The sequence below is a fragment of the Podarcis bocagei genome (assembly GCF_964188305.1).
Source record: "Podarcis bocagei genome assembly, chromosome: 14".
In the NCBI taxonomy this organism is placed as follows: Eukaryota; Metazoa; Chordata; class Lepidosauria; order Squamata; family Lacertidae; genus Podarcis; species Podarcis bocagei.
This window is the reverse complement of record NC_138139.1, coordinates 4,203,584-4,229,025: the sequence shown is the minus strand read 5'-3', so window position 1 is coordinate 4,229,025 and position 25,442 is coordinate 4,203,584. Positions and strand designations below refer to the sequence as shown.

The 25,442-nt window shown below is 39.4% G+C and overlaps 2 protein-coding genes across 10 annotated transcripts in view; both read left to right on the top strand.

Annotated features, from left to right (window-relative positions):
• RORA (RAR related orphan receptor A) overlaps nt 1-20,360 on the top strand; it is a gene marked incomplete at its 5' end in the record, with an annotated part of 381,112 nt that extends 360,752 nt beyond the window's left edge. For all 7 annotated transcript variants that reach the window (XM_081170619.1, XM_081170616.1, XM_081170621.1 and 4 more), the window contains 3 exons: nt 1,208-1,318; nt 4,079-4,191; nt 6,861-20,360. In XM_081170619.1, coding sequence (XP_081026745.1) covers nt 1,208-1,318; nt 4,079-4,191; nt 6,861-7,025 — 389 coding nt within the window. In that variant the 3' untranslated portion in view covers nt 7,026-20,360. The remainder of the gene's footprint in view (nt 1-1,207; nt 1,319-4,078; nt 4,192-6,860) is intronic.
• A 3,315-nt stretch (nt 20,361-23,675) lies between these two features.
• ICE2 (interactor of little elongation complex ELL subunit 2) overlaps nt 23,676-25,442 on the top strand; it is a 33,812-nt gene continuing 32,045 nt past the window's right edge. For all 3 annotated transcript variants that reach the window (XR_014002102.1, XM_081170527.1, XM_081170526.1), the window contains exon 1: nt 23,676-23,813. Coding sequence is in view for 2 of the 3 variants with exons in the window: in XM_081170527.1 (XP_081026653.1) it covers nt 23,785-23,813 (29 nt within the window). In the remaining variant the exon portion in view is untranslated. The remainder of the gene's footprint in view (nt 23,814-25,442) is intronic.

Genomic DNA, 25,442 nt, shown 5'->3' with positions numbered 1-25,442 from the left:
TCCTATAATAAGTTCCTTGTTGTGAAGTTCTCACATGCCCGTATGGGGCTTCCACGTCAGACACAAGCCCTACCTTCGTATTTAAAAGATTCCCAAAGTGAAACCCTGTTATTGTTGTAATCTAATAATTACTCAGTTTTGTGTTCATGCTGGGAAGCATTTGGAAATTTATATAATGAGCTTAAATATATCTGGAAGTAACAGCAAGTGGATGTTGACAGTACAGCAGTGAAGAACTGCCTGGAATTATTAACTAATTAACACTGAGATTCAATGACACTTGGATATAAAGTGTAGAACATGGGGGAGGAAGCTGAAGGTACTGCTTACGTTAATTCTCTTTAGTGCCATAAGGTACTTTTTCTTTTTCATTAATGAATTCTGGAAGTTTCATATTGGGCTGATTAACTAAGATTTCAGTCCTGCTTGTGACACCAAGCGTTGTGGTTTTTTTATGGAGAATAATGGAGACTATGAGGAGGCCTTCTGTGAGTTTTAAGGCCAAGAAATACACAAAGTAGTTTCTGTGGTCTTTTGGTGCAAAACTATGCTGGCCTTTGAAACATTGGAACTGCTTATTAGACACAATTGGAAAATGGCTAGTTTTCATATAATTAAGACATCTCATTGATTCAGATACTTTAGTCAATTTGAACACACAAGCCTTGTACCCACTTTAAAATGCATGTACTCAATGTGCAAAGAAGTAACAGGATCATCATTTGTCCTGCTCAACTGTTTTAATATTACTCCATGCCTAGAGGCAGCAATCCCAGTCTGAGGGAGAGGGCTCATGTGTTCTGGTCCTGCTTGAGGCATCTGCATGGCCACCGTGAGACCAGGATGTTGCCTTGGATGGCCCATTGACATATCCTACACCAGGCTCTTCTTCTGTTCTTATATGCACGTTCAGAGGCCCCAGGGCTGTGTCATGACTGTGAGGCTACTTAAATCAGACTGCACATCCCAACACATGTAGATGACATGAGATTTAGCCTGGACATGCTGTTGCTGCCTCACTGTGTGAATTACGGTGATGGAAAGCAGACCCATAGATATTGTCATGGTAAAACTAACAGTCCACTCTAATGTTATGGCAAGTTATTCTCCATATAATCGCTGTTCTTTTTTAAAAAAGAAAAGTATTGTTTTATATTTTTGAAAGAGGCCCTGTGTAATTTGCTGCTTGTTTTTTCCCCTTTGGCAGGGTGTGAAGATTTCATTAGTTTTGTTTTTGAATTTGGAAAGAGCTTATGTTCTATGCACCTTACTGAAGATGAGATTGCATTATTTTCAGCTTTTGTTTTACTCTCTGCAGGTAAGGCATTAAGTATCTAAAAGCATACTCTAGTCCTGTGTGACAGACAGCAGAGCCAGACCAGAGTCTTGGGGTGCAGTCCCTCTGAACCCCCCCCCGGGCTGGAGCCTCTCTCTGATTGGCTAGACATCTATCCACAGGGGGGGGGTGGAGCCAGCACTTTGGGAGATACAATAAAAGGAGCCGTTTCTGAGGGAGTTAGTTAGATATGGGTAGAGATAGGGTTTTGTTTGAGGGGGTGAGATGGTTTAAGGAAGAGAGTTGGAGTGAGGAGAGGGGGTTGGTTCTGAGTAGAAACATCCACTCTGATGAAAGTATCTACAGCTAGAGAAAGGAGTCTCTGAGCTTAGTGTGAACAACAGAATTTAGCATCTTATGAGGCCAGGAGTTAACTTGGGGGCTGAACTTGAGCAGGAGAAGTAGGAGCTGTGAGGTCTACTTAGGTCTCATTCCAGTCAGGAGGGGAGACGTCTAGAAAGAGAAGACTCCCAAACCCCTAACAGAGCTCGGGGGTCTGTTATATTATTTGAAGTACCTCGGGAGTGTGATTGTTAAAAGGTTGGGTAGCTGACACCATCTTATTTAAGAAGCAAAGTATTCAGCTGTAACACCTATGCTGGAACAAAATTAAGGAAATGAAGTGAAATAACTCAAAATAACTAGTCTAGAAACCTGTAACATCTAACTGAAGCGTAATAACTGAACATAAGCAACTGAGGTTTAAAAGAAGTTGTGCTTGATTAGATGCCTGTAGCATCCATTAGATTCAGTATCATTATTAATAGGTTGACTGTTTCCTGAAAGAACATTATCTTCTGATACATCCTTTGTTTTATCCACTTTGTTCTATATAATAAATCTTTCTTATATGTTCAGCTTTTGCCTGAGTCACCAAGTGCAGTGATACCCTGGTTTACGAACTTACTCTGTTCCGGAAGTCCGTTCTTAAACCAAAGCATTCTTAAACCAAAGCGTGCTTTCCCATAGCAGCGGGGGACTCCATTTACAAATGAAACACACTCAACAGGAAGCAAAACATGTTGTTATTCCAAGGCAAAGTTCATAAACCAAAACACCTACTTCCGGGTTTGCAGCATTCTTAATCCAAGTTGTTCATAAACTAAGCTGTATCTAAGATTTCCTTCACGCTAAATTTAAAACATAACCTGTGGTGGTGACTATAGAGGGTACACATAGTTTTGATCCACTGTATTTGGTAGGCAGCAGCGGGATCCACTACTTTTTGCATTAAAAAGTTTAATTTGATTTTATTAGATTTGTTTAACAATCACTTTATACTCCACAAGAAAGAAATATCTTCTGCACTTGTTTATCGTCAAATCCTATACTTAGATAACTGTTGGAAGGAGCAGAATAGAAATATAATTGGCTGCTTTCAGCAGTCAGTTCTGTAAGGTCTGGTACTGAAAACCTTTTAACTACTGATTAGAAACAATCCCTGTGATAGTGAAAGTGACTTCCATGTTACAGGAAAGTGACAACTGCAGAGGCAATTATTTTACCATGGAAGAAACGATTTTACTACTCATGGTGCTTTGAGGAAGGGTTGGTTCTGCTAGTGGGACCTACTTGGGAAATGCTGGACGCTCAAGTATTTCTGCCTACATCCACATATCAAATTAGCTTTGCACTTCATTTTTGTAACTTTCAGCCTCTTATTTCTGCAATTTTTAGACCAATGCCCCCCAGAACACTTAAGATCCTTTTCTTTTATCCACTACACTCCAAACTGGAAAGGTTTCCCCTTAATTTGGCAGGTTTTGTCGCCACATAATGGCCTACCATGCTTGCAGATGCCATACAATGCTGATTAAAAAGTTATAGAATGTTCCTTAAAATAAAATAAAAAATCAAACTTTAAATGTGCTTAGCACAAAAACACCTGGACTTGTTTGCCTGTAATTTGGCAAGCTTTATAAACTCTGGAGGGGCTACTATGCCTGAAATGCCAACCACTTCTATTTAAAGGGAAAAGTTATTTGCCATTTTTTTATTCTCCATAATAGTGAAGGTGGTGAAGTGGAACAGAGCTTTGTTTTTTCCAAGGCAGATTTGCTTTGGAAAGGACAAAGTTTCCTTCCTCATTGCCACTCTCCAGGGAGCCTCTGAAGCACTTCAAACCAAAGTGGGTTGCTTTCGAAAGAGCCAAATTCGAATCCAACCCAAATCTTATAATTGATTCACAATCCTAATGATTATGCACATAGCCAAGAGCGACTATTTAAGAATGGTGTGTGAACACTAGGACAACTATAGGATTCGCTGTGCTAAAGAACAAATGCTTAGTATGGAATGTATAGCTAGTTGCTTAGGAGAAGCACCAGAAAACATGACTTTATGGGCTGATTCACACATGCATATATATCACTTGACAACTCTCTACTTCACAATACATCACTTTTTCATGTCACCATGACTTGATTTTACTGTATTGTAGGAAACCCCACTGTACACAAGCATATACTCTGGTATGGTAGAGTCCCATTCATTTTGTACACATGGAACACATGGGACTGAAATAAAGAGAAAGGAAATATGCCTACCAGTGTGCAGAATTGCAGGTGTATCCCTTTTGGGTGTTGTTAAACGTTGCACAATTTTATGTAGTCGTGCATTGAGAAGAAATAATTGTAGAAAGTAGTTTGTGGAAGGTAGTTTCAAAAACATTTTGAATACTAGATTTAATCATATTGTATGTTTTTATTTGTAAGATTTCAACACGAGTAATTTTCATTTTAGACCGATCATGGCTTCAGGAGAAAGTAAAAATAGAAAAGCTCCAACAGAAGATTCAGTTAGCACTTCAACATGTATTACAGAAGAACCACCGAGAAGATGGAATCTTAACAAAGGTAAGAGCTACAGAGTCTGACAATGGCCTGGTTTGCACGACAGAGTAAGTGTCCTCCCTGGTCTTTTTTTACTGCCACTTAAGAGTGTCATCTGAATTGGGACTCGTGATTAAGCTCTGTCTTCACTGACCGTAAGCTGTAACCAAGGAGAAGCCAGCCAGCTGCAAGTTCCTCTTCAGGACCCCATGCATTTACACAGTTCCAGTAAGCAAGGCTTTGGCTTACTGTGTTGTGTGCAACACGCCTTTTTCTGGTGAATATTAATTAGACCCTGCTGATGGTGCCTCCACCCTGTGAAACTCAAAGAGGTGGTGGCATGTGAGAGCAGGGCTTTCTCTGTGGTGTGACATGGAAAACATTCCCCTCCAATGTGTGCTTGGTCCCACCATTATGTCCTTTCCAGGAGCAGATCAAGACACAACTCCCCCCCCCCCAGGCCCTTGGTGTTGAGGATGAACACCAAATGATCTTCCCTTCTCTGCAGTGCTTTGTTACTTGGGTGGTCGTTTTAAATTATAACTTTAGAAGATTGTTTTATTTGGAATAAATTGTTATTTTGACCTCTGTTGTAATCTGCCCTGAGATACTGTGAAGGGCTGATTATAAATGGAAATACATACATACATACATACATACATACATACATACATACATACATAAAAGGTAAAGGTAAAGGGACCCCTGACCATTAGATCCAGTCGTAGCCAACTCTGGGGTTGTGGCGCTCATCTCACTTTACTGGCCAAGGGAGCCGGTGTACAGCTTCCGGGTCATGTGGCCAGCATGGCAAACCAGAGCAGCGCACGGCTTCCCGCCAGAGCGGTACCTATTTATCTACTTGCACTTTGAATTGCTTTCGAACTGCTAGGTTGGCAGGAGCAGGGACCGAGCAACAGGAACAGGGATTCAAACCACCGACCTTCTGATCGGCAAGTCCTAGGCTCTGTGGTTTAACCTACAGTGCCATCCGCGTCCCATACATACATACATACATACATACATTCAATGTAATTAGCAGTTTAGTTTATGATGTGTTTTGTGAGGTCTGCTTAAAATTTGTACCATTTTCCAAGACAGACATAACAGGCTGAGCAAGTGAAATTGATTTTGTTTTTGAAGAGTGGAAAATTAGCCGCATACCTTCACAAAAATAGATTATGTTTGCCTCTGCTTGATGTATTCATTCCACATAAACTACTGAATCAGCACTCAAGGATTAATTTAAGCTAGGGCTACCTGATTTCATTTTAGGAACCAGTTTGCAAAGCAGCAGCTTTGCTGTGGAACAAAGGAACAGGAGTAAGGTACTTTTGAGCATGTGCATTCCTTTTCCTACTAAATACAGTGGTGCCTCGCAAGACGAAATTAATTCGTTCCGCAAGTCTCTTCGTCTTGCGAGTTTTTCGTCTTGCGATGCACGGTTTCCCATAGGAATGCATTGAAAATCAATTAATGCGTTCCTAGGGAAACCGCCTTTAGACCAGGTCCGGGGACAGTCTGTCCCCGGACCTCTTCTGAAGGCTGGGGGGGGGACAAGGGCTTTTCTTCCCACCCCCAGCATTTTAAAAAACCCCGGGACAGCGGCGTTCCAAAGCCGGGCGGTGGGGGCAGGTGTTTCCTCCCCCCCCCGCCCCGCTTCGGAGCAGCGTTCCGAAGCCGGGCGGCTGGGGCAGGTGTTCCCGCCCCCCCGCCCCGCTTCGGAGCAGCGTTCCGAAGCCGGGCGGCTGGGGCAGGTGTTCCCTCCCCCCGCCCCGCTTCGGAGCAGCGTTCCGAAGCGGGGCGGTGGGGGCAGGTGGGGAGAAGCGATCTCCCCGCAGCCCCTTGCTTCAAAAGAGGTCCGGGGGCAGCGGGAAGCGCTTCCCGCTGTCCCCGGACCTGGGGCTGCGGGGAGAAGATCGCTTCTCCCCGCCGCCCCTTGCTTCAAAAGAGAAGACCCGCTGTCCCCGGGGCAAGCTTCGTTTTGCGAAGCAAGCCCATAGGGAAATTCGTCTTGCGAGGCAACTCGAAAACGAAAAAACCTTTCGTTTTGCGAGTTTTTGGTCTCGCGAGGCGTTCGTCTTGCGGGGTACCACTGTACTGCCAGCCACCAACCCTCACACCTGCACACATGTGGGATTAGGGCAAAGGGCTTTCAGATTTGAGTGTATGCCATTCAAGCAGGATCTAAACTCCAACAGCTCACCTTTTAGAAATTAAGTACTAGTTAGGCTGCAAGTATGATGCTTTGATTGTGGAAATGTTATGGAAGATTTTGTTGATACATGTTTAAATTATACAAATTATATTAAGTCATACAAAAAATACAGGCTTAAGGTACGTATTATTTGTTACTGATGTTAATGGAACAATTTAAAATGGATAATTGTTGCTACTTTAGTTTTACAGGCTTCACAAGTCACCCTTAACAAATAGCCATATGGAACACTTTGAAAGGCAGAATTTAGTTGCAACAAAGTCTCTCCTTATTTTCCCTGTGGCTTTTCTAAGTTATGGAAGAGAAGGAGTTGCTATGGTTGATGATGATGATGATGGATGCTGTTAGACAGGCATTCTCTAGCCCCATTCTTACAAGGAAATTAGGATTTGTTACCTTGAAGAACAAAATTAAAAGACCCCAAAGCATTTTCATACCTGTACATCTAATTCATTTTGCTTTTCTCTCCCTACAGCTAATATGCAAAGTGTCTACTTTAAGAGCACTGTGCGGGCGACATACAGAAAAGCTTATGGCGTTTAGAGCAATATACCCGGACATTGTGCGACTTCATTTTCCTCCATTGTACAAGGAGTTGTTCACTTCAGAATTTGAGCCAGCAATGCAAATGGATGGGTAAACGTATCACCTAAGCACTTCTAGAATGTCTGAAGTACAAACTTTAAAAGAGAAAAGGAAAAAAAGATAATAGAAACCAAGACACTTTATATGGTCCTGCATAGACCTAGGGAGCCAACACACTGCACATCTTCAGGCAGAAAAAATGGGGGAAATGACATAAAAGTTGAACTTGTTTTTCTCACACAAATGATTTCCATGATCCCTACCGATATGGACCCTTTTTTTGTCTTGACTTCTGTCTTTGACTTCTGTTTATGCAGAATGAGGGTACTAAAAAATCAGGAGGTTTCCTTTTCCTTGAAACTCACTGCCCACAGACTTTCACAGAACGACGTTTTGTTAGTAAGAACAGAATCTCCAGCTAGAAACCAGCGACTGGTGTGCATTGCAGAGGCTTCAGCATCAGTTTGCACAACTTGCTCATTGTTTCATGAAGGACGATTTCTTTTCACCCTACCGTTGATTGCCAGTAGGCGGAATGGCATGAAAAGGGTCCATAGCAATAGTGACAATAGCATTATAATCTATTACAGGGTAAATGGGCACGAAGTCTATATATAGCAAAAGAGATATTGTTTATAATATTGTTTTAATTAATATAAAATGTAGTTACTGGTATAGCTTTTATTGTTGAATTGATAAGGCACTTTCATTTTGCACCTTTTTCTTTTAAATTATATGCTAGCGTGTTCATTGTTGTGCTGCATGTGCACCAGAAGTTCAAGTTTAACTGTGGGAGGTTTGGAAGGTATAGGGACACTGCAAGGTGTTTATGCTGCTGTTTTCCACATTTACTTTTAAAGAGAGGCCGGTCATATCATGAAATACCTTCAGTGATTTTGTGTAATGGGACGAGGGGGGGAGGGGGGAAGACAAGTTTCTAAACTGCGAGTTTTAGCTTGTGTTTTTAAAAGACAATTTAATATATAAAGAAAACAATCCCTGTTCTTAAAGAGATTGCTGACATAGGGATAGAGAAAATCTATATTTAATCACTTTAAAGGTGCTACTGAAAAATTAGCTCATTTTAAAGTCAGCCGATTCCTTAGGTGACTAAATATGGATTCAGAAAACCAAATTTAGATACATATCTTTTGGAAATATTGGTCCTAATACTTTTGTTTACATTTAGAGTGTGTGTGTGTGTGTGAGAGAGAGAGAGTGAGTGTGTGTGTGTGTCCAGCAAGTGCATGTGCACCATTAGTCATCTGTTGAGACAGATAGGGTACAATCCATCACGAAGTTCTTTTGTGTAGTCCTGATTGAAATGAATGGGAGATTTCCAAATTGTAATAGTGTTTCCTGGTGAATTGTCTCCCTTGACTTAAATCCAGCGTACAGTTAAGAGTGCCCAAATCTCTTTAATATTTAAGACTGAATAACTGTTTGCTGGATTGTGGCACTGTTGTTTATTTTATTCAGTAAAAGTGGGTTTACATGTGGCTACTTACTCCATAAACTAAACAGTGTAATTTAAGCGGGTCCCCACAGCTAGAGAAAAAGGCCTAAAGCTTGATTTCAACTGAGTGCTGCACTTTTTAGCCACAGAGATATGCTCAATAAGCTGTCCAGGATGGCCAGTTATGTGACTAGTGGATTATGAAATGAAATGAAGTATCTGACTCTAAAGAAATTAATTTAGGAATAGCCCTTTCAATCTTCTCTTATTTTCCCACCTTCCAAGGAATAAAACAGGCCCACACACATTAAACTGGCAATACCATTGCCACCGATAAGGCACACCATATTGATTGGGCCCAGTTTAACTACAAACAGCAAAAACCCTCATTTCACTGGCGTAGTTAAAATGGATGCCAACCACGTGGCTGCTATGTTACACAGATGTTACACAGATGGCTTTCCACACAGAAAAATCTCAGCACAGTTTGCTTTCCTGGTAGCAAATGGATCATAAACCATGACTTTGAATTAGGCCACATCCTACCACAATGCATACATGTGATACTGAATTTTCCAAGTGTTGTTTCAAATGTGGTTTCCAGTATAAGTGAATCACACACTTTTTGAGAAATCTTGTTTTGTTACTGAAGAGAAAATAAAAAGGACATACATAGGGCTAGGGAGTGCTTCTCTCCACCTGATTTCTCTGGAGCATACTGGGGCTTCATTCAAAATGTAGCAGTTACGTACAAACCTAAACATTTTAGAACCTGAGTTCTAATTTGAGTCATTATTTTAGGAATTATTTACATACCATCTGGAGTGTTTTATTCAACCTTAAAAAGTCTTAGGTCATTGTGTTTTTGTGACAAATCCTAAATCCTACTCAGCTAGAGGTGGCAACTGTGCTATTTTTTATCTGTTGACAAGTCAAGAACTCAGTTATTCCAAAGTACACTTCTAACCCTGATTCCACCAATACCCTTGATTGAGAAAATGTATCAAAGAGTAAAAGATTCTTCTCAGGATAACTTGTAAAGCAAGGGAGTTCTTCAAACTACACCTAACTTATTCAAATGACTCTTTGTAAAATAAATTCTATAATATAGCAATTTTTAGCATCCTGATGATTTAAATTTAAAGCATACAGACTGGTGTAATCTTCTTGTCTCAGTGCCTGAAAGTTTTCATCAAAAGACCAACCAATCAGCTGTCTAGACATGGATTTTTCAGGCTCCTAAAGAAAATCTCAAAAAATATTTTTTTGCCGTTTATTGGATATTATGATTATTTAAGAATTTTTTTTATTTCAAAATGACCTCTTGCAAGGTATGAAAAAATTTATTTACTTGTTGAAGTATACGTGCATTCTAGCATACAGTGTAGTAGTAATTCACATGTAAAAGGTAATACAAAATTCCTATTAAGCAAGGTGCATGAGGGGCTACGCAGTTGGACCTGTTTGTTTTGAGCCCCAAAGTCTTCATTCAATGTAGTATAAAGAGCTGAAAATTCTCATCTTTGAGGGTTCCTACATGCCCAGTGCAAACTGTAAGATTAAATTTTCTATAGGCATTAGAACTGTGAAGCCAGTCCAGTCAGACAGGAAACAAATTTATAGCTGCAGAATCTTTCATCTCTATCACTCCCAGGGCAGCTTGTTAGCATCTAGGGAAATCAAGGCCTAATTAGTTCTGAAAGGATCTAATGTGCAAACAAAAGTGAACATGCAAACATTTTAGGGCCATGTTGGGCTTGCAGACAGGAGCTACTCATGCAGACATGTTAGTAATATATACCAGCAGTTCTATGTAAGAGGTTACACACATGGCTGCCTTCATGTATGTACCTCCCATCTGTGAGCAGAGCAGCAGATCTCTATGCTCCTGAGCCACTTAGGTTGGGAATGTAGAAATGGGAAATTCAAATGCAGTCCTCTTGCCATTTACCCTTTCTAGTGACCACAGATACAGTGGTACCTCGGTTTAAGAACAGTCCGGTTTAAGAACGATTTGGTTTACAAACTCCGCAAAACCGTAATAGTGTCTTGGTTTGAGAACTTTACCTCGGTCTACGAACGGAATCCGAACGGTGGAAGGGCACCAGCGACGGGAGGCCTAATTAGGGAAAGCGCGCCTTGGTTTAAGAACGGACTTCCGGAATGGATTAAGTTCGTAAACCGAGGTACCACTGTACTCTGTAAGAAGGCATCTACGATACAGTTTCATCAAACACAGGAAGAGATATGGCTGGCTCAGATGTTCTTGGCGCTCTGCACATATAGAAGCTCACCCATTCCTTTCTATAAGCAACCCTCTAATGCATGCCAAGAGATAGCAAATAGATTCCCAGAAAAGCCTGAGAAACCCCTGATCACAATAAACTTTAATTGCATCCAGTGAATGGAATTTTGAAAGCATCCCAATATTCAGTTTTCCTCTACCCCAGTACAGGGGAGCTGTTTCTAAAGAATGAAAATCCTGCTAGCTACATGGACAGAATTTTGCCGTCCTCATAAGTTTTGTTTATTTTATTGGAGTAACTGGTAGTAAATGTTAATTCTGGTCTTTTTATAGATGCAGTCCAAGCTTAAATCCAGGCTGTTTAGCAAATGAGGTTTTTTTTAATGTGATCTCCCTCAAATGCTAAAACTAAATGCTAATTTAGTTTTAAAGTTCAGCTAAATTAAAACTCCAGTATCTACCAGCCAGCGCCTGTTTAAGGCCTGCCATTTACTAGAGACAAAATGTATAAAGTTGATTCAAATGAAAAATGAACAGTATTCACTTCTGGCAGTAAAAGGGTTAGTTATATTTTGGTATTTCGTATTGACTCTCAGTCACGGCCTCTGTTATTGTTAGTAAATATTTTACATTTATCTGCTCACACAAAATATATTCAGATATTGAATTGGTCCTTACTTGTAGGCAATGCCATATCATTCCCAATCTTATCCCTAAAAGCAGACACCAGGTTCACTCCTGTCTTGAAAGCCAAGCACTTTAGGTCTACACATTAGACACACAGTAATCACTTATAGCTTTTTCCAAAATCCGTTAATTGGTGCAAAAACTAGCCCATGTTTTCTTCATCTCAGTTAACAGCAAATTATGCTTTGAAAAAAGGTAAAATGGTGGGAACTGTTGCTGATGCCTTTTTAACATGCCGAAGAACTCAAGCTGTAGCTGAAAGTATGTAGATGCCAGCATCAGAGCAGGGGCAAAACCTATCGGGGGAAAAGAAGCTGAGAATAAGGACTAAAATCACAATATGACGGGCTACTACCGTATATTCCAATAGAAAACTTGCAGGCTGTAGACTAAATTCAAATGTATAAAGTGTGGGAATCTTTTGGGACTGTACTATATAATTTGATGAAGTTATATAAAATGGCTACAGGTATTAGAATCAATCACTCCAGAAAGCCGTTAAGTTAAAAATTGTCTTGGATTTTCATGTTCTATCTCATTTTGCTGGACATCTGGTACAGTTGGAATATTTCAAGATAGAATTTATTTCTAAAATAAGATGTGTAGTCTTAGACCACGGTTATATACTTTTGCGTCTCTAGGATTTTCATACTGTTTTGAAATGACATGATGCGAGATACTGTTTTAAGTTTAGTTGTTCTTTTCTGGAGCTTTTAGACCATCACCATCATCATATGGCTATCAAGGTATGAATGTGTGTACCACTGTATGTGTGTGGTTGCTTCTGGCCATTAAGTGTCCATAGAATAAAGAAAATGTGTTGAAGATATTTAAGTCAAAAATAGAAGGTGGAAAAAATATTCTATATAAAGCCTTGTCTGGACCACTTAGAGAGACTTCTATTTTTTTAACCCTTCTATAAATATTTGATGGCACTTGAAATATTCCTGCAATAAAATGTGATTTGTGTAAAGATTAACAAACAAAAAGATTTTGTAATGTGAAACAATGAAAGAAAGCAATGTAATTTTTCAGAAAAAGAAAAAGAAAAAACAAACAAACCAACTTTGTATTATTTTTGTTGATGGAATTTGTCTACTTGTCTTTGGAAAAGATTTTATTTCATTGAATGTGCCATAGTAGAGATGTGGGTTGTGGTTTGTTTTTAAGTTTTAGATGACAGGAAAGCTATTTGTGTTACCGACATTCCATAATGTGTGAGGACATAGCATAATAATTTTTTTTTTTATATATATATATATTAGTAAGCTTCAGTCATCGTTGCTTTTTTGCACATGTACTTCACTCCTCTATAGTGCAATATGTACATAGAGCACTTGCGGGTTTAAACCTTGACCCCTCAGGGAAAAAATACATATTTGTTGTACATATTTTTTTTTTTTGCCTTCTTCTTCTTTTTTTTGCTAAGGAATGTCGATTGAATCACTTGTTGTTGTCAAGGGGCAGCCAGATAATAATCCTAACGCCACTGCCAAAAAACATTGATCATGTAATCATTCATGCCCTGCCATTCACAATGAAAAATTCTGACAGTTCTTTGTGCAAATTGGGGAACAAAAGGGGTATATAAGCACCTTATGATTGACTTAACTGTGAATGACAATCCATCTTGTTATCAATAATAGATGCCCTACCGTTTAGAAGTTGGGGTTAAAAAGTCTGAAACAAATGTGCTCAGGGATGTTGTAGAACTCTTCAACAGGGTGGCCAGTACTGCTGGGACAAATGGCTTTTCAAAAGTTTCATACTATCCCTCCATTGCACAACTGAACTGGGCAGAGACATTTTTTATCCAAGTGAATTTCAGTTGTTTGGGTTTCCAGACCCTATACTGCTCAACTCTTTTAAGGATTGGCACAAGATAATAATAATTCCAGTGCTCTGAGTATTTTCTTTAATGTATTAGAGAAGTGAGCTTGTTTTGGCCCATGAAACAAAATACTTTAATTTTATTTCAGATAGCCACTGTTCATAATGTTTTAATCATAGACTCTTCAATACTTCTATATGTCATCTTGGGACCAACTACATGTTATGCTTACTGTGAAAAACCTTTGATTTTTGTTAATTAAATTACAGGCACGATGAAGTGCATAAATTCAAACATAAATGTACCACATGGTGACAGGAGGCTTATGGGAACTGCTCCTCCTGCATGGCAAGGGGCTGGTGCCAAAGGGATTCTCCACCCATTGAAACTCATAGCCATATGGGAGGGGCAGTTTCTATTCTGATCAAAGCTGGGGAAGAGAAGAAGTAAACCTCCTTTCACTATGTGTTATGATAGGAATCCTGCATTCCTCTGCATCTGTAATTTAAGTAAAAAAAACATTGCTGCATATTACACAATAAGCATAGCATGTACCTTGGCCTGTATCTTAGCCCTTGTGGTTCTGGCCAACACAGAGGCTTCTGGGGCAGAATTTTAGACAACGCTGAAGAAGCTGGCAATACACTAGTTTATTTCCCAAAGCAAATGTGCTGTATATTTTCTAAATTTCTATAATGAAAAAACATTGGGTGCCAATACACTTTTAGACACAACGAAGCTAAATTTGTATTTTTATGTAAAGTTCATTGTCAGTATTTTGCAATACAGAATTAATCCTCGGTGTTAAACTCCTGTTTAATTTAAGTTTATGTTATCCTTAAAACTATTGTTATAAGCTGCTGTTTTAATGAGAGCCATGCAATTCAAAATAAACTGAATAATATTCTGCCCAGAACAGGTTATTAAACTCCCCCGCTGTTGGTGAATGTGCTTTACTTTAACAAAATAAAACCAAAATTGGAAGGGAGGGTAAGCTGCATGATAACAATCCCCATATAATTCAGTAATTAATATAACTATGTAGAAGGTAGTGCTGCCGCTGTGCCAAACCACAGAGCAGAGTATTTAAAATGTTCTAAAAGGCCCTAATAGGAGTGTGGAAGGAAGGCTGCAGTTCTAAACCCAGGTCTTTGCTTCTGGAGGGATATAGGATCTACTGGTCTCCACTGGTCACTACTGCCAACATCAGGCAATGGAGGGCTCCAAAATGGAACATTTAGTGGAAGGAGCAGAGCTGGGCTGGCCAAAGTTTTGTTCAATCCTAAAATGGTCCAATGAAGAGCCCAATTAAGGCCACTGCTGCCCGTCTGGTCCTGCTGCAGCAGAAAAGGTAGCCATTACTAGTCCCGCCCACATTCTGTTCCGGCTGGCATGAGCTCTGCCACTCCATTTTGCCATGCTGCTCCCCAACCAGAGTTGGAATTGCTCTGCTAAGCTTTCCTTGATGTGTGAGGTTTGTGCCTCTTTCCATGTTTATTAAAAGCAGAAGAAGCAGTAAAGGAAACAGAAGTTAAATAAGAATTTAAGACTCACTCTGTTTAACAGTCAGGCCAAAGAGAAATTGATTTCATCATCTCAGCTAAGTGGTTGAATGCCCTTCTCCAACTGCAACACCCCCACTTTAATTTATGTATCATGTGTTCAACTCATGCTTTCTTTCCTAATTGCCACAACATTGCAATCCATTTTTATTTTTATACAGAAGTAACCACCGTTAAGTATATATAAAGCATCCATTGCATGTTCTGTTGTGCTTACATCCTGGTTCTCTTCTAAGACTAAAAAGTGGTTGTTTGTTGAAAGTGTTTTTTTCCCTTTCTGATCTATTAGCAGCTTAATCCTTCAAAATGAGACAGCTATGTAAGAGGTACTCAGATATTTTCAAAGGAGTGAGCCTGTTTGTTAAGTGTAAAGGATGATCAGAAAATTACAGGGTGAAATACGTACATCTAGAAGAGATTATAATCCTATAAAGCTGAACTAATTAGAAAGCATATCTAATTTTTATTTTTATATTTGTTCCTAAGTGTCTGTTCTGTGTGTGCAATTTATGTAGCTTGGGAAATATTAATGGACCAGTGCCAATACAAAATTGTATGCTTTTTCTGGTTATGTGATTATCCAGATTTTGAGTGTCCAGTAAGGGACACATGATTGCCATGTGATCATTCTGGGCAAAGCTGAGTGCAAAGTATTCTTGATGCAGTTTTAAGGCAATAATTTTGGAAAGATTTCAATTCAACCATGAGCTCTAATAAAAGATTCCCAAATATATGTAAATATGGATAAGTATTGACATCATAATTGTTTTCTGCCACCTCTTTCCTTGGAGATAAAACTACAGAGTTAACGCCAAAGCTGGCTCCTTGTAAGTGGGTGTCCAAGGCAACCATTTGTGGATGGTTTTCAATTCCCAGATGATTGCCTTAGACACATCTATAAACTTGAAGAATTGATGTAAAATATTTGGATGATCTGTTAATTTGTTTGACTAATCATTTACTTGGAGGTCTTCACACAATCATTTTTATCAAGTCAAACAAAATTAATAATCAAACTCTATCTGTGCATTTACAGGGCCAGGCTATTTAGAAGTCAGATGTCTTATGACTTTAAAGTATTTTTAAAAATAATCCAAATGTTAATACAATGTGAATAAATTTAAATTTTGTGGCATTTACATTTCTTCAATTTAATATTTCTGGTAAAGTGGTGATTAGGAATCAAACCAAAGCCTTATACAATCAACCAATTAATTACTAATGGATTAATGATATTACAAATAAAGATTTGAGAACATATTTTCACATGCCAATTCTGGTTCAAATGTATTGTGATAATTCACTACTATACTGCGAATTCTTAGAGGAATGTGCAGGTGTCACATTTAAAATTTGTCATGTTGAAACTAGTTTGTTTGTCTACTTTTCTAACTATTTGGATATACAGAGATCTAGGAATAAAGGAAGATGTTGTTTTACATTGCTTTATGTATATAAATGTGTCAATTAGATTTTCACATTTATTGGTAGCAGGGCATAATAGTTCCTCTTCAGAGCAATAAATAAACTTAATCCAAATATAAAATTTTAGCTCCTGTGCATTGAAGCATTGTGAATCTGAAAGCCAAGAATCATTATTTGTCATTCAATTTTTATTTTTTACTGCTGTGGCATTCACCTTATCTTTACTGTTCATCCCGTTGCCGCTTAAGAATACTTCTTTTAAAAGGGGGAAAAGAATTGAGCACATAGAATGCTTTATGCTACATCCTTATTTTGTGCATGTGTTTACTTTGCACACTTGAACTTTCCCATACTCCTTAGAAAGTTTTACTGAAGATGCATAAATGTACAGGACCCTGCAATCTGTTTGTTATTCTCGTACTGAAATGCAGAAAATTCATAAGCAATATAGTGAATTTTATTTCACAAACCACAGAGGTACTGTATATATATTTTCCTAACTCCAAAATTTTCTATTTTCACTCAACAAATTTGTAAAAAAAAAGGCCCCCGTGGTAACTCTTTTGACTATTAGGACATTAACTGGCTGCTTCTTTATATGTAATTGTATTGTCTGCCTGCTCCTTTTTCGGAGATGTGTTTTTGTATGGATGTTTGAGCCAAATGGGAGGCTTCAAGCTATGATGTATTTTCCCAGTTTAAATATATTTAACATATGACAAACCCCAGACAAGGCTTTTAATAATGTAAGAAGAACTGCAGTGTTAGGTGGTTTATTTGCAAACTTTTCTCAGTGCTATCCATTTTATGGCACCTTTAACAATATACTTGTTTCCAAAGTACAAAATAAAGGTTAAAAAAAAACTTCTAGCCATAACTGAATGTTGAGCAATAAAAACAATGACTTTTTGTGCATAGATTTAAAAGAAATACAAATTTTAGACATCTGCATGTAAATGCAAATATCTTGTTTACTGCTTTCTTAAACTCGATCAACCAACTCCTTGTTTTACTACTAATTTAAGGACTTGTAATGGCCTGTACACATTTTCTCTTGCTCTAATTCTTATGTCATCTTTGTCTCAGCTTCTGAGTCATACTCTTCAATGTTGTTCTGCTCACCTTTTGTATGGTTATAACTATTTTGCTTTCATTCTCTATAGATAAAATATACTACTTTAAAAGCCTATGCGGTGCAAATATTTATCTGTTTATCAAATACCACATTACGCTGTATAATATCTGTTTTACTATATACTCTATTTTAGAAATAGCTGTTTAGAACTAGAGTGTGCTATTTTTGTGTTTTTCTGATGTGTGGTGCTAGATAAGTTAATTTTATGAACAAATCTCCCTTTCCCGTTTTACTCCTAGGCAATACCACATTTGGGTCTTGTAATATTTCACTGAATATCTATGTGTGCATGTGTATATACCTTATATACATTTACACACATGCCCAATCAAGTACCTGTATCAGAGTACCTAGACTGGGGACATGTTCTCTCTGAATATATAGTATCATTCTATAAAGTTCTCTCTAGCATATTTAATCAGGAAAAAAATAACTCCTCAGTAATGATATTTGATATCCTACACTGATTCTTCTTTCTCTCATCTACTTTGCAACCGCAACACACTTTGGTTATCCTATGGCACTGTAGTTCTGAAACCAAGTATGTCAAGGAGAACCCAGTGGTTTCAGTTTTGTGTATTAAACTACTTTTCTCTTTAATGTGTAAGGTACTAAAAAGTAGTCCTTTCTCCCCCACAGAACATTCTAAATTCTTCAGTAGTGTAATTCAGCATCCCTGCAATTATTTTGGAAGGGCTACCATATGGGTACAGTTATATTCTATTGGAAGGGGGAGAAGTGGAGCCCCCAGGAGAATTCATGTGAAAAGTTGGTTCTGTCTTGATTCAAGGACTTGGGAGAGAAAAGTACAAATTAGAGTAACACTAGGTGCAATCCACAACAATGAACCCTTATGTTTGGGTTCAGACACTTGATGGGCCCAATAATATTACACCTGGGACTGCCAGAAGGTATTGATTGTATGAACTGGTGCATATAAATGGGTCATATATGTTGCCACAGCTGTGTATTACAACAGCTGTGTATATATGCCCCTATATCAATGATGGATTTAATAAAATTACTGACTCCATGTTAGCCCACTGGTGACCCCCTACACTCCCACAAGCAGTTGTGCAGGGATTGACAACTGCCTGAACAAGAATCATTATTACCAAGGAGTATACAAAAAACTCTAGTTACTACTGTGTTATCAGTAGTTATTATCAAAGACGGTAAAATAAAACTTGTCATTTCACTGAAAAAAGTAAAATAAACTTGTCATTTCAATAAGGTTAGAATGTCTATATTTCCAATTCTGTGTTGCCCTTGATTGCGCCAGTACAACAGTTAGCATGGCTACACTGTGTTATGTTCTCTTGGCTGCCCCAGCTTTTGTGGATTATTTTAACCTCACAACACTACAAGCATGGGCCAATGGATTGCCAATGGAAATGTGGCCTATGATGCCGCAGGCTGGTTCTGCAATCCTGGGCTTCCACTGCACACTTGGATGCCAACACATCTAAGGGCTGGCCCATCCTTGCCTATAATTTTATCAGTATATGCAATAAAGAATTTCCACAATGTGCAGTAATACCATTAATACAACAAAACAGACACACAGCCAAAAGAGGTTTGGTCTCAGTTTTTAAAGCTTGTGAAACTTAAGCAATGGTCATACTAATGGTGCAATCATATGCACATTTGCTTGGGAATGTGTATTTCTCTGTTGACTAGAAATTTGCTATAAATTAAGAAAATTATAGCCAAAGAGTAAACTGGAATATGCACGTGTGGTTCCCAATGGCACCACAAATTGCACAGCCTAATTCTGAGCAGAATTTGGCACCATAAAGTACTGCAACAGTAGAATAGTAACTTTAAAAAAAGTGCTTTATAACCAGGCTATTTCAGCTAGAATTCAAGTCCTGTTATTCATTACCAGTATCATCTTTTGCAAAAACCTAATGGATATCAAATATCTAAAATGGGGAACAACTGACCTTTAAAGTATTTATTACAACTCTTTTCTGTACTATTACTGAAGCTGTAAGATCTTTAGTAAAAAAAAAATTGAGAAATCTAAGAAGCTGTTTGTTTACTGCACTTTTTAATAATAGAGGATAGTTAATATTAAAGCCACACGTCCTGGTTCCATGCACTGCTTCTGTATTTTGATTTAGCAAAAAAACCATTATTCTGGAAATAAATACAAATGTATTTATCGGCACCCTGGCTATATTTTAATGAATAGAAATTTTAAATACCAACATTTTCAGGACAATTGATTTGATTTTTTTTAAAAAGAAAAGCTACAATCTTCTTTAAAAATGCAAGTCCATGATTATTTTCTAGTCCCTTATTGATACAATTCACCTCTTAAACAGAGAATCTCCTGATTTGTCTAATATGAGTGTCACATACTTTATACCAGTAATGTTTTCCCTAATTGTTTGGGCTTCATTGTTTTATAAATTATGCAAGTTTGTGTGAGTAATGTTTCTTGTGTAATTAAATGTCTGAAGAATAAAAATAAATGCTGATTATAAATATGTATTGGTTTGAGGATTAAGCACATAAACATCACCAACCTCACTGAGTAACACACTCAGTCTTCTGTAAATAACTACAAATTATCATGAATCTGTACTGTACATGCAAAAATGTGTTGTCTTATGTGTACAGTATGTACAAATTCATTTTCTAGCTATGATAAAAGCATAAGCCATTGAGAGGAATATTAAAAGTAATACTGTAATAAAACTTCACTAATTATATCTTCCCCGTTATCACCAACTTTTTCACTTCTATCAGATCTTCTTTAGAGCTCACTCTTACACTTGTCAGCTTAGACTCAAGTTTATTTTATTCTGATATTGAACGAAGTATTTTGACTCATTTTGTAAATACAAATGTAAAAATAAGAGATTTAATGTTGTCTTTTAAATACTCTTGATTTTCATTCTAATATGAATGTTGTTATATTGTACTTAGAACCTGTACCTTTAATATTACATTACCTTTATTAAGTGCATTGAACACATCAATTTTAGATGTGCTTTATGTACTGTTCTCCTGTAATAAAACTTCAGCTTCTAATGGAAAACTTGGTCACATTCATTTTTCACTTCAAGTGCATTAAGTGTTACTGGTCTGTGGTGAGTGGACCCTGCCCTCAGGGTTAGGATCTAAAAAACAAGAGCAGTAATCCCTAAATAGTGTGCAGGCCAGGGTGCCCCAAGAAAACTGCTTAGATTAGAAAACAGGCACCTACCAACAAGAGGCTACCTGCTTTGTCTTTGCTTCACTGATTTGGTCTTGCCTTCTTCCAGTCAGTCTGTCTACTGTTTTTGTTGTTGTTTAGTCGTGTCCGACTCTTCGTGACCCCCTGGACCAGAGCATGCCAGGCACTCCTGTCTTCCACTGCCTCCCGCAGTTTGGTCAAACTCATGTTGGTAGCTTTGAGAACACTATCCAACCATCTCGTCCTCTGTTGTCCCCTTTTTAAAACTATATATTAACTATATATTAAAAAAACTACAGACAATTACAAGAAAAACAGCATGGCACCAGCCCCTTTCATTGAAAGCTGTCAGTTCCCAAAAGCCTGCTGAAAAAAAACCTGGACTGTACAGTCATACCTCAGGTAACAGACGCTTCAGGTTGCGCGTTTTCAGGTTGCGCACCACCCTGAACCCAGAAGTGCCGGAATGCGTTACTTCCAGGTTTCGGCGCTCGTGCATGTGCAGAAACACTAAATCGCACTTTGTGCATGTGCAGAAGCGCCAAATCATGACCCGCGCATGTGCAGGCACAGCGCTGTGGGTTGCGAACACTACGGGTTGCGAACATGCCTCCTGCACAGATCACGTTCGCAACCTGAGCATCCACTGTACAAAGGACTCTATGATCTGAAAGTAGAGACAATGTATGTACTTTTGTAATCCAAGAAAATCTTTAATAAAAACCTTTTTTAAAAAAAACGGTTTTCACCTGCTGGTGGAAGGACAAGGTGGGTCACAGTTTAGCTTCTCTAGGGAGGGAGTTCCAAAGAAGGATACAATGGTCAGTAGTATCGAAAGCCGCTGAGAAGTCCAGCGGAACCAACAGGGACACACTCTTTGTCCAGTTCCCAGTGAAAGTCATCCACCTCGTTCACAGATCCCTAAGATGAGTAGGTCCATCTTTGAGCCCTATAAAAGAAATAACATACAATGATGTGATTTGATCCAGCTGTGCTGAACTTTCCTGAGGATTCTTTAGGGATCCTTCTACTCCCTTTCTCCTGCCATCCCCTCCCCTTCTTTGTATTGCCTCTTACTAAAGGAACATTTCCATAAGGCTTAGTGACATTCACTGAATACAGTACCATTCCAAATCCTTTGTGTTCTGTACAAAATTAGTTATAGATCACCTGTATTAATAGAATATGAATTCAGATATAAAGGGAAACATATATTTATGCCATACTTTACTACAGTTGTACCTCGGGTTAAGTACTTAATTCGTTCCGGAGGTCCGTTCTTAACCTGAAACTGTTCTTAACCTGAAGCTCCACTTTAGCTAATGGGGCCTCGTGCCACTGGAGCACAATTTCTGTTCTCATCCTGAAGCAAAGTTCTTAACCCGAAGTACTATTTCTGGGTTAGCGGAGTCTGTAACCTGAAGCGTATGTAGCCCGAGGTACCACTGTACATACACTTCATTTTCAAAATATTAAGGGTTGTAGTCAATGTTAGTCCAACTCAACATTAATTTCAATGGGTCTGCTCTGAGCCAGACTATATACCTTCCAACATTTCTCCAATGAAAATAGGGATGTTGTATTCATTTTTTTAAAAAAAATTCATTGGAGAAATGTTAGTTAGGGAATAATAATAATAATTATTATTATTATTACACCCCACACATTTGACTGGGTTGCCCCAGCCACTCCGGGCAGATTCAAACATATATAAAACATTAAACATTAAAAAAAACTTCCCTATAGAGTGTTGCCTTCAGGTGGCTCAGGGGTTGGATAATTCCCTAACTGCCAACACTTCTACAATGAAAATACGGACGTTCTAAGGAAAAGCAGGACATTCCAGGATCAAAACAGAAACTTGGATGGCTTCTGTAAATCCGGGACTATCCCTGAAAAATAGGGACACTTGGTGGGTCCGGGACTAACATTGACTAAACCCAATGAAAGTTCTTTGCTCTTTAGCTGAGTTTTGCTCTTCTGAAGAGACTACAACGGTACAGCCCACAAGTGTAGCAGTTTATCAATATTTATATTAAACATGAATAGTTAGCTATCAGATTAATAATATCTTTAAGGAGAACTTTGTAAACTGACAGATTAACCAGCTTTTTGCACTTAGGTCATAGAAGTGTAGAGTTGGAAGGGACTCCGAGGGTCATCTAGTCCAACCCCTGCAACACAGGAATCTTTCGCCCCACATGGGGTTCAAGCCCACAACCCTGAGATTCAGAGTCTCCTGCTCTATCACTTGCACACAGCCTCTTTGTTCCCCTTTGTGTAAAGAAACAGAGCAGAAAGACAATTAATTATAGTTTCCTGTTATTACATCCAAATTTGGAAATCGTGGTCAACTATTTCCAAACAGCCATGCTATTTCACCAAATGTATGGGTCGTGTAATGTGATGTTCTTATGATTACATTAGCGCTTTGTTATTAGTGACCCATGGTGCAGTATATAGAAATTTAAGAAATAAACGTAAATTTAAAAAGAGGAATAAATGAAACAAATGATATTTTTATAATCACTTCACATATTCAAACACCAAGCCCTAGTCTTTTCTTTTTTTAAAATTTTCTACGACTTTGGATGTACTTTGCCAACTTTTTGCCACATAATTATATTAGTGGCCATTTTCAAATGCTTATTATTGCACAGTGTGTGCCCAGGATAAAGGGCAATCTATTGTCATTATTGCTAAAGTGTTTTTAAATTAAATTAGATAAGCTAAAGTGTTTTTAAATTAATACAGTTTCCACAAATATTTAGTAAACGTTCTAAAACATTAAAATATCTTATATTAACATACAATATTTACTTTCACCTGTTTCGCTAGCACTGGCGTTATTCCACAGCTTAGGTTTTTATTTTTAATATTGGAGTTTCCAGCATAAAAGCTGGGGGAGGGCAGTAAAGCCTAACGGGAAAAGGTTGAAGATAAATACTAAGGAAGCCGTTTCCCTCAGCCGAGCTCCTCCGAGCGTTTCTTTCCCCTCCGCCTTTATATCGGGTATAAAAATGACGAAAAGGCTGAGAGAAACTCGCTTGCCCACACCCAAAATGGATCCTAAGCTCCTTCTACGTCTCGCACTTCGGTTGGCTGATTCGCTACCACGTGACTGCCTCGCGGGGAGATCGGCCGCGCTGGTTGGGTAATACCGCGAAGCAGGGGCGGTTCCTAGCGATGCTCACCGAGGCTCTGCTGTGGGAATGCGGTCGCCTCTTCCAGGCCTTGCTGCCCTCTCCAACTCCAGGCCGGGCGAAGCGGCCGCCGAAGGCGCGAGATGGCGGCGAGCGGGAACCTCCTCGCCTGGTGAGTGCGCGGCTTGGGTCTCACGCCCTCCTTTTCCCTCCTCGGTCAGGCGCCGCCGTCCGCATTCGGGGCACGATGGTCCTTCAGGAGCCGAAGGGAAGAGGGCGGGGGACCCTCACTTCCTGCAGTCGTTTGCTACGCTGTGGGACGCAGTCAGGGAAGAGCATCTCTGAGCGTGTGCAGAGTGCTTTTCTCCTCTCAGCGTTGAGGAAGCAGAGCCCGCTCCTCCAAGCGGGTGGGATATGTAGCCTGAAAGTCTCTCTGTCTGTGTTCCCTTTAAAACATTTTAGCAACAGCCTTCCTTTGCAGGTTTTCCTGTTGCCTTCATGGAGGGCTTAACTCCCAGATAGGTTTGTAGGCAGCCATACCCTCACAGGCACTATCCTACCAGCAGTGAATCAGACATCCAGGTATGCGCCCTCAGGGTGTTCTTCTGTGCCCCATATTTAAGTAAATACATTAGTGTAGCTATTTGCAGAACAATGTGGGGGGGGGTGCTTTTCAGTGGTGGCCCCGCTTGGGCCACCTGCAGCAAGTATCGTCAACCTTTTCAGACCCAGCACTCGCTTGGGACCCAAACATGTTTCTGGGGACCCATTTCTTAATCTTTTACCATAGATTTGCACAGTGGTAGTGCTCCTGCTGCAGCCCACCATGGATCAGCCCCGACTCACTGTGGGACGACCCACCAGTACTGTATGGATCTCCCCATTGAAGCTTTCCCGATGCTGACCATTAACAGCTTCTGGGTGCCCATTTTTGGCCTCTTTCTGCCCCCAGGCATTTGGTTGCATTTTAAAAGTGTAATGGTTACAGTGTTGGACTAGGACCTGGGAGACCAGGGTTCAAATCCCCCCTCAGCCATGAAGCTCTCTGGGTGGCCCTGGAGTCAGTCACGGCCTCTTAGCCTAACCTTCCTCACAGGATTGCTGTGGGGATTAAACGAGGAGGGGGAGAACCACCTAGGCCACCCTGAGCTGCTTGTTGGAAAAGTGGGGTATAAATGTGAGAAATAGTAATAATAACAAAAAGAACTACATTTAAATATAGCATGGTTATTACAGAATCACAGTATAAGAACGTAAGAAGCACCTGCCTGGGGGCTGGGTGACCAAAGGCCCATCTAGGCTGCATTCGAGCCGTGCCTTTAAAGCACCACGGGACCTCTTTAAGCAGTCATGGCTTCCCCCAAGGAATTCTGGGAGCTGTAGTTTGTTAAGGGTTCTGAGAGTTGTTTGGAAGCCCCTAATTCCCTTATAGAGTTAAAATTCTCTGAGTTGTAATGGGACAGTAATAAGGTGTCTCTTAAAAGCTCTCATTCCCCTTAACAAGCTACAGCTCCCAGAATTCTTTGGGGGAAACTATGACCTTTGTGCTTTAAACATACAGTGGTACCTCGGGTTACAGATGCTTCAGGTTACAGACGCTTCAGGTTACAGACTTCGCTAACCCAGAAATAGTACCTCGGGTTAAGAACTTTACTTCAGGATGAGAACAGAAATCGTGCAGCAGCAGCAGGAGGCCCCATTAACTAAAGTGGTGCTTCAGGTTAAGAACAGTTTCAGGTTAAGAACGGACCTCCAGAACGAATTAAGTACATAACCAGAGGTACCACTGTATAGTGAATGT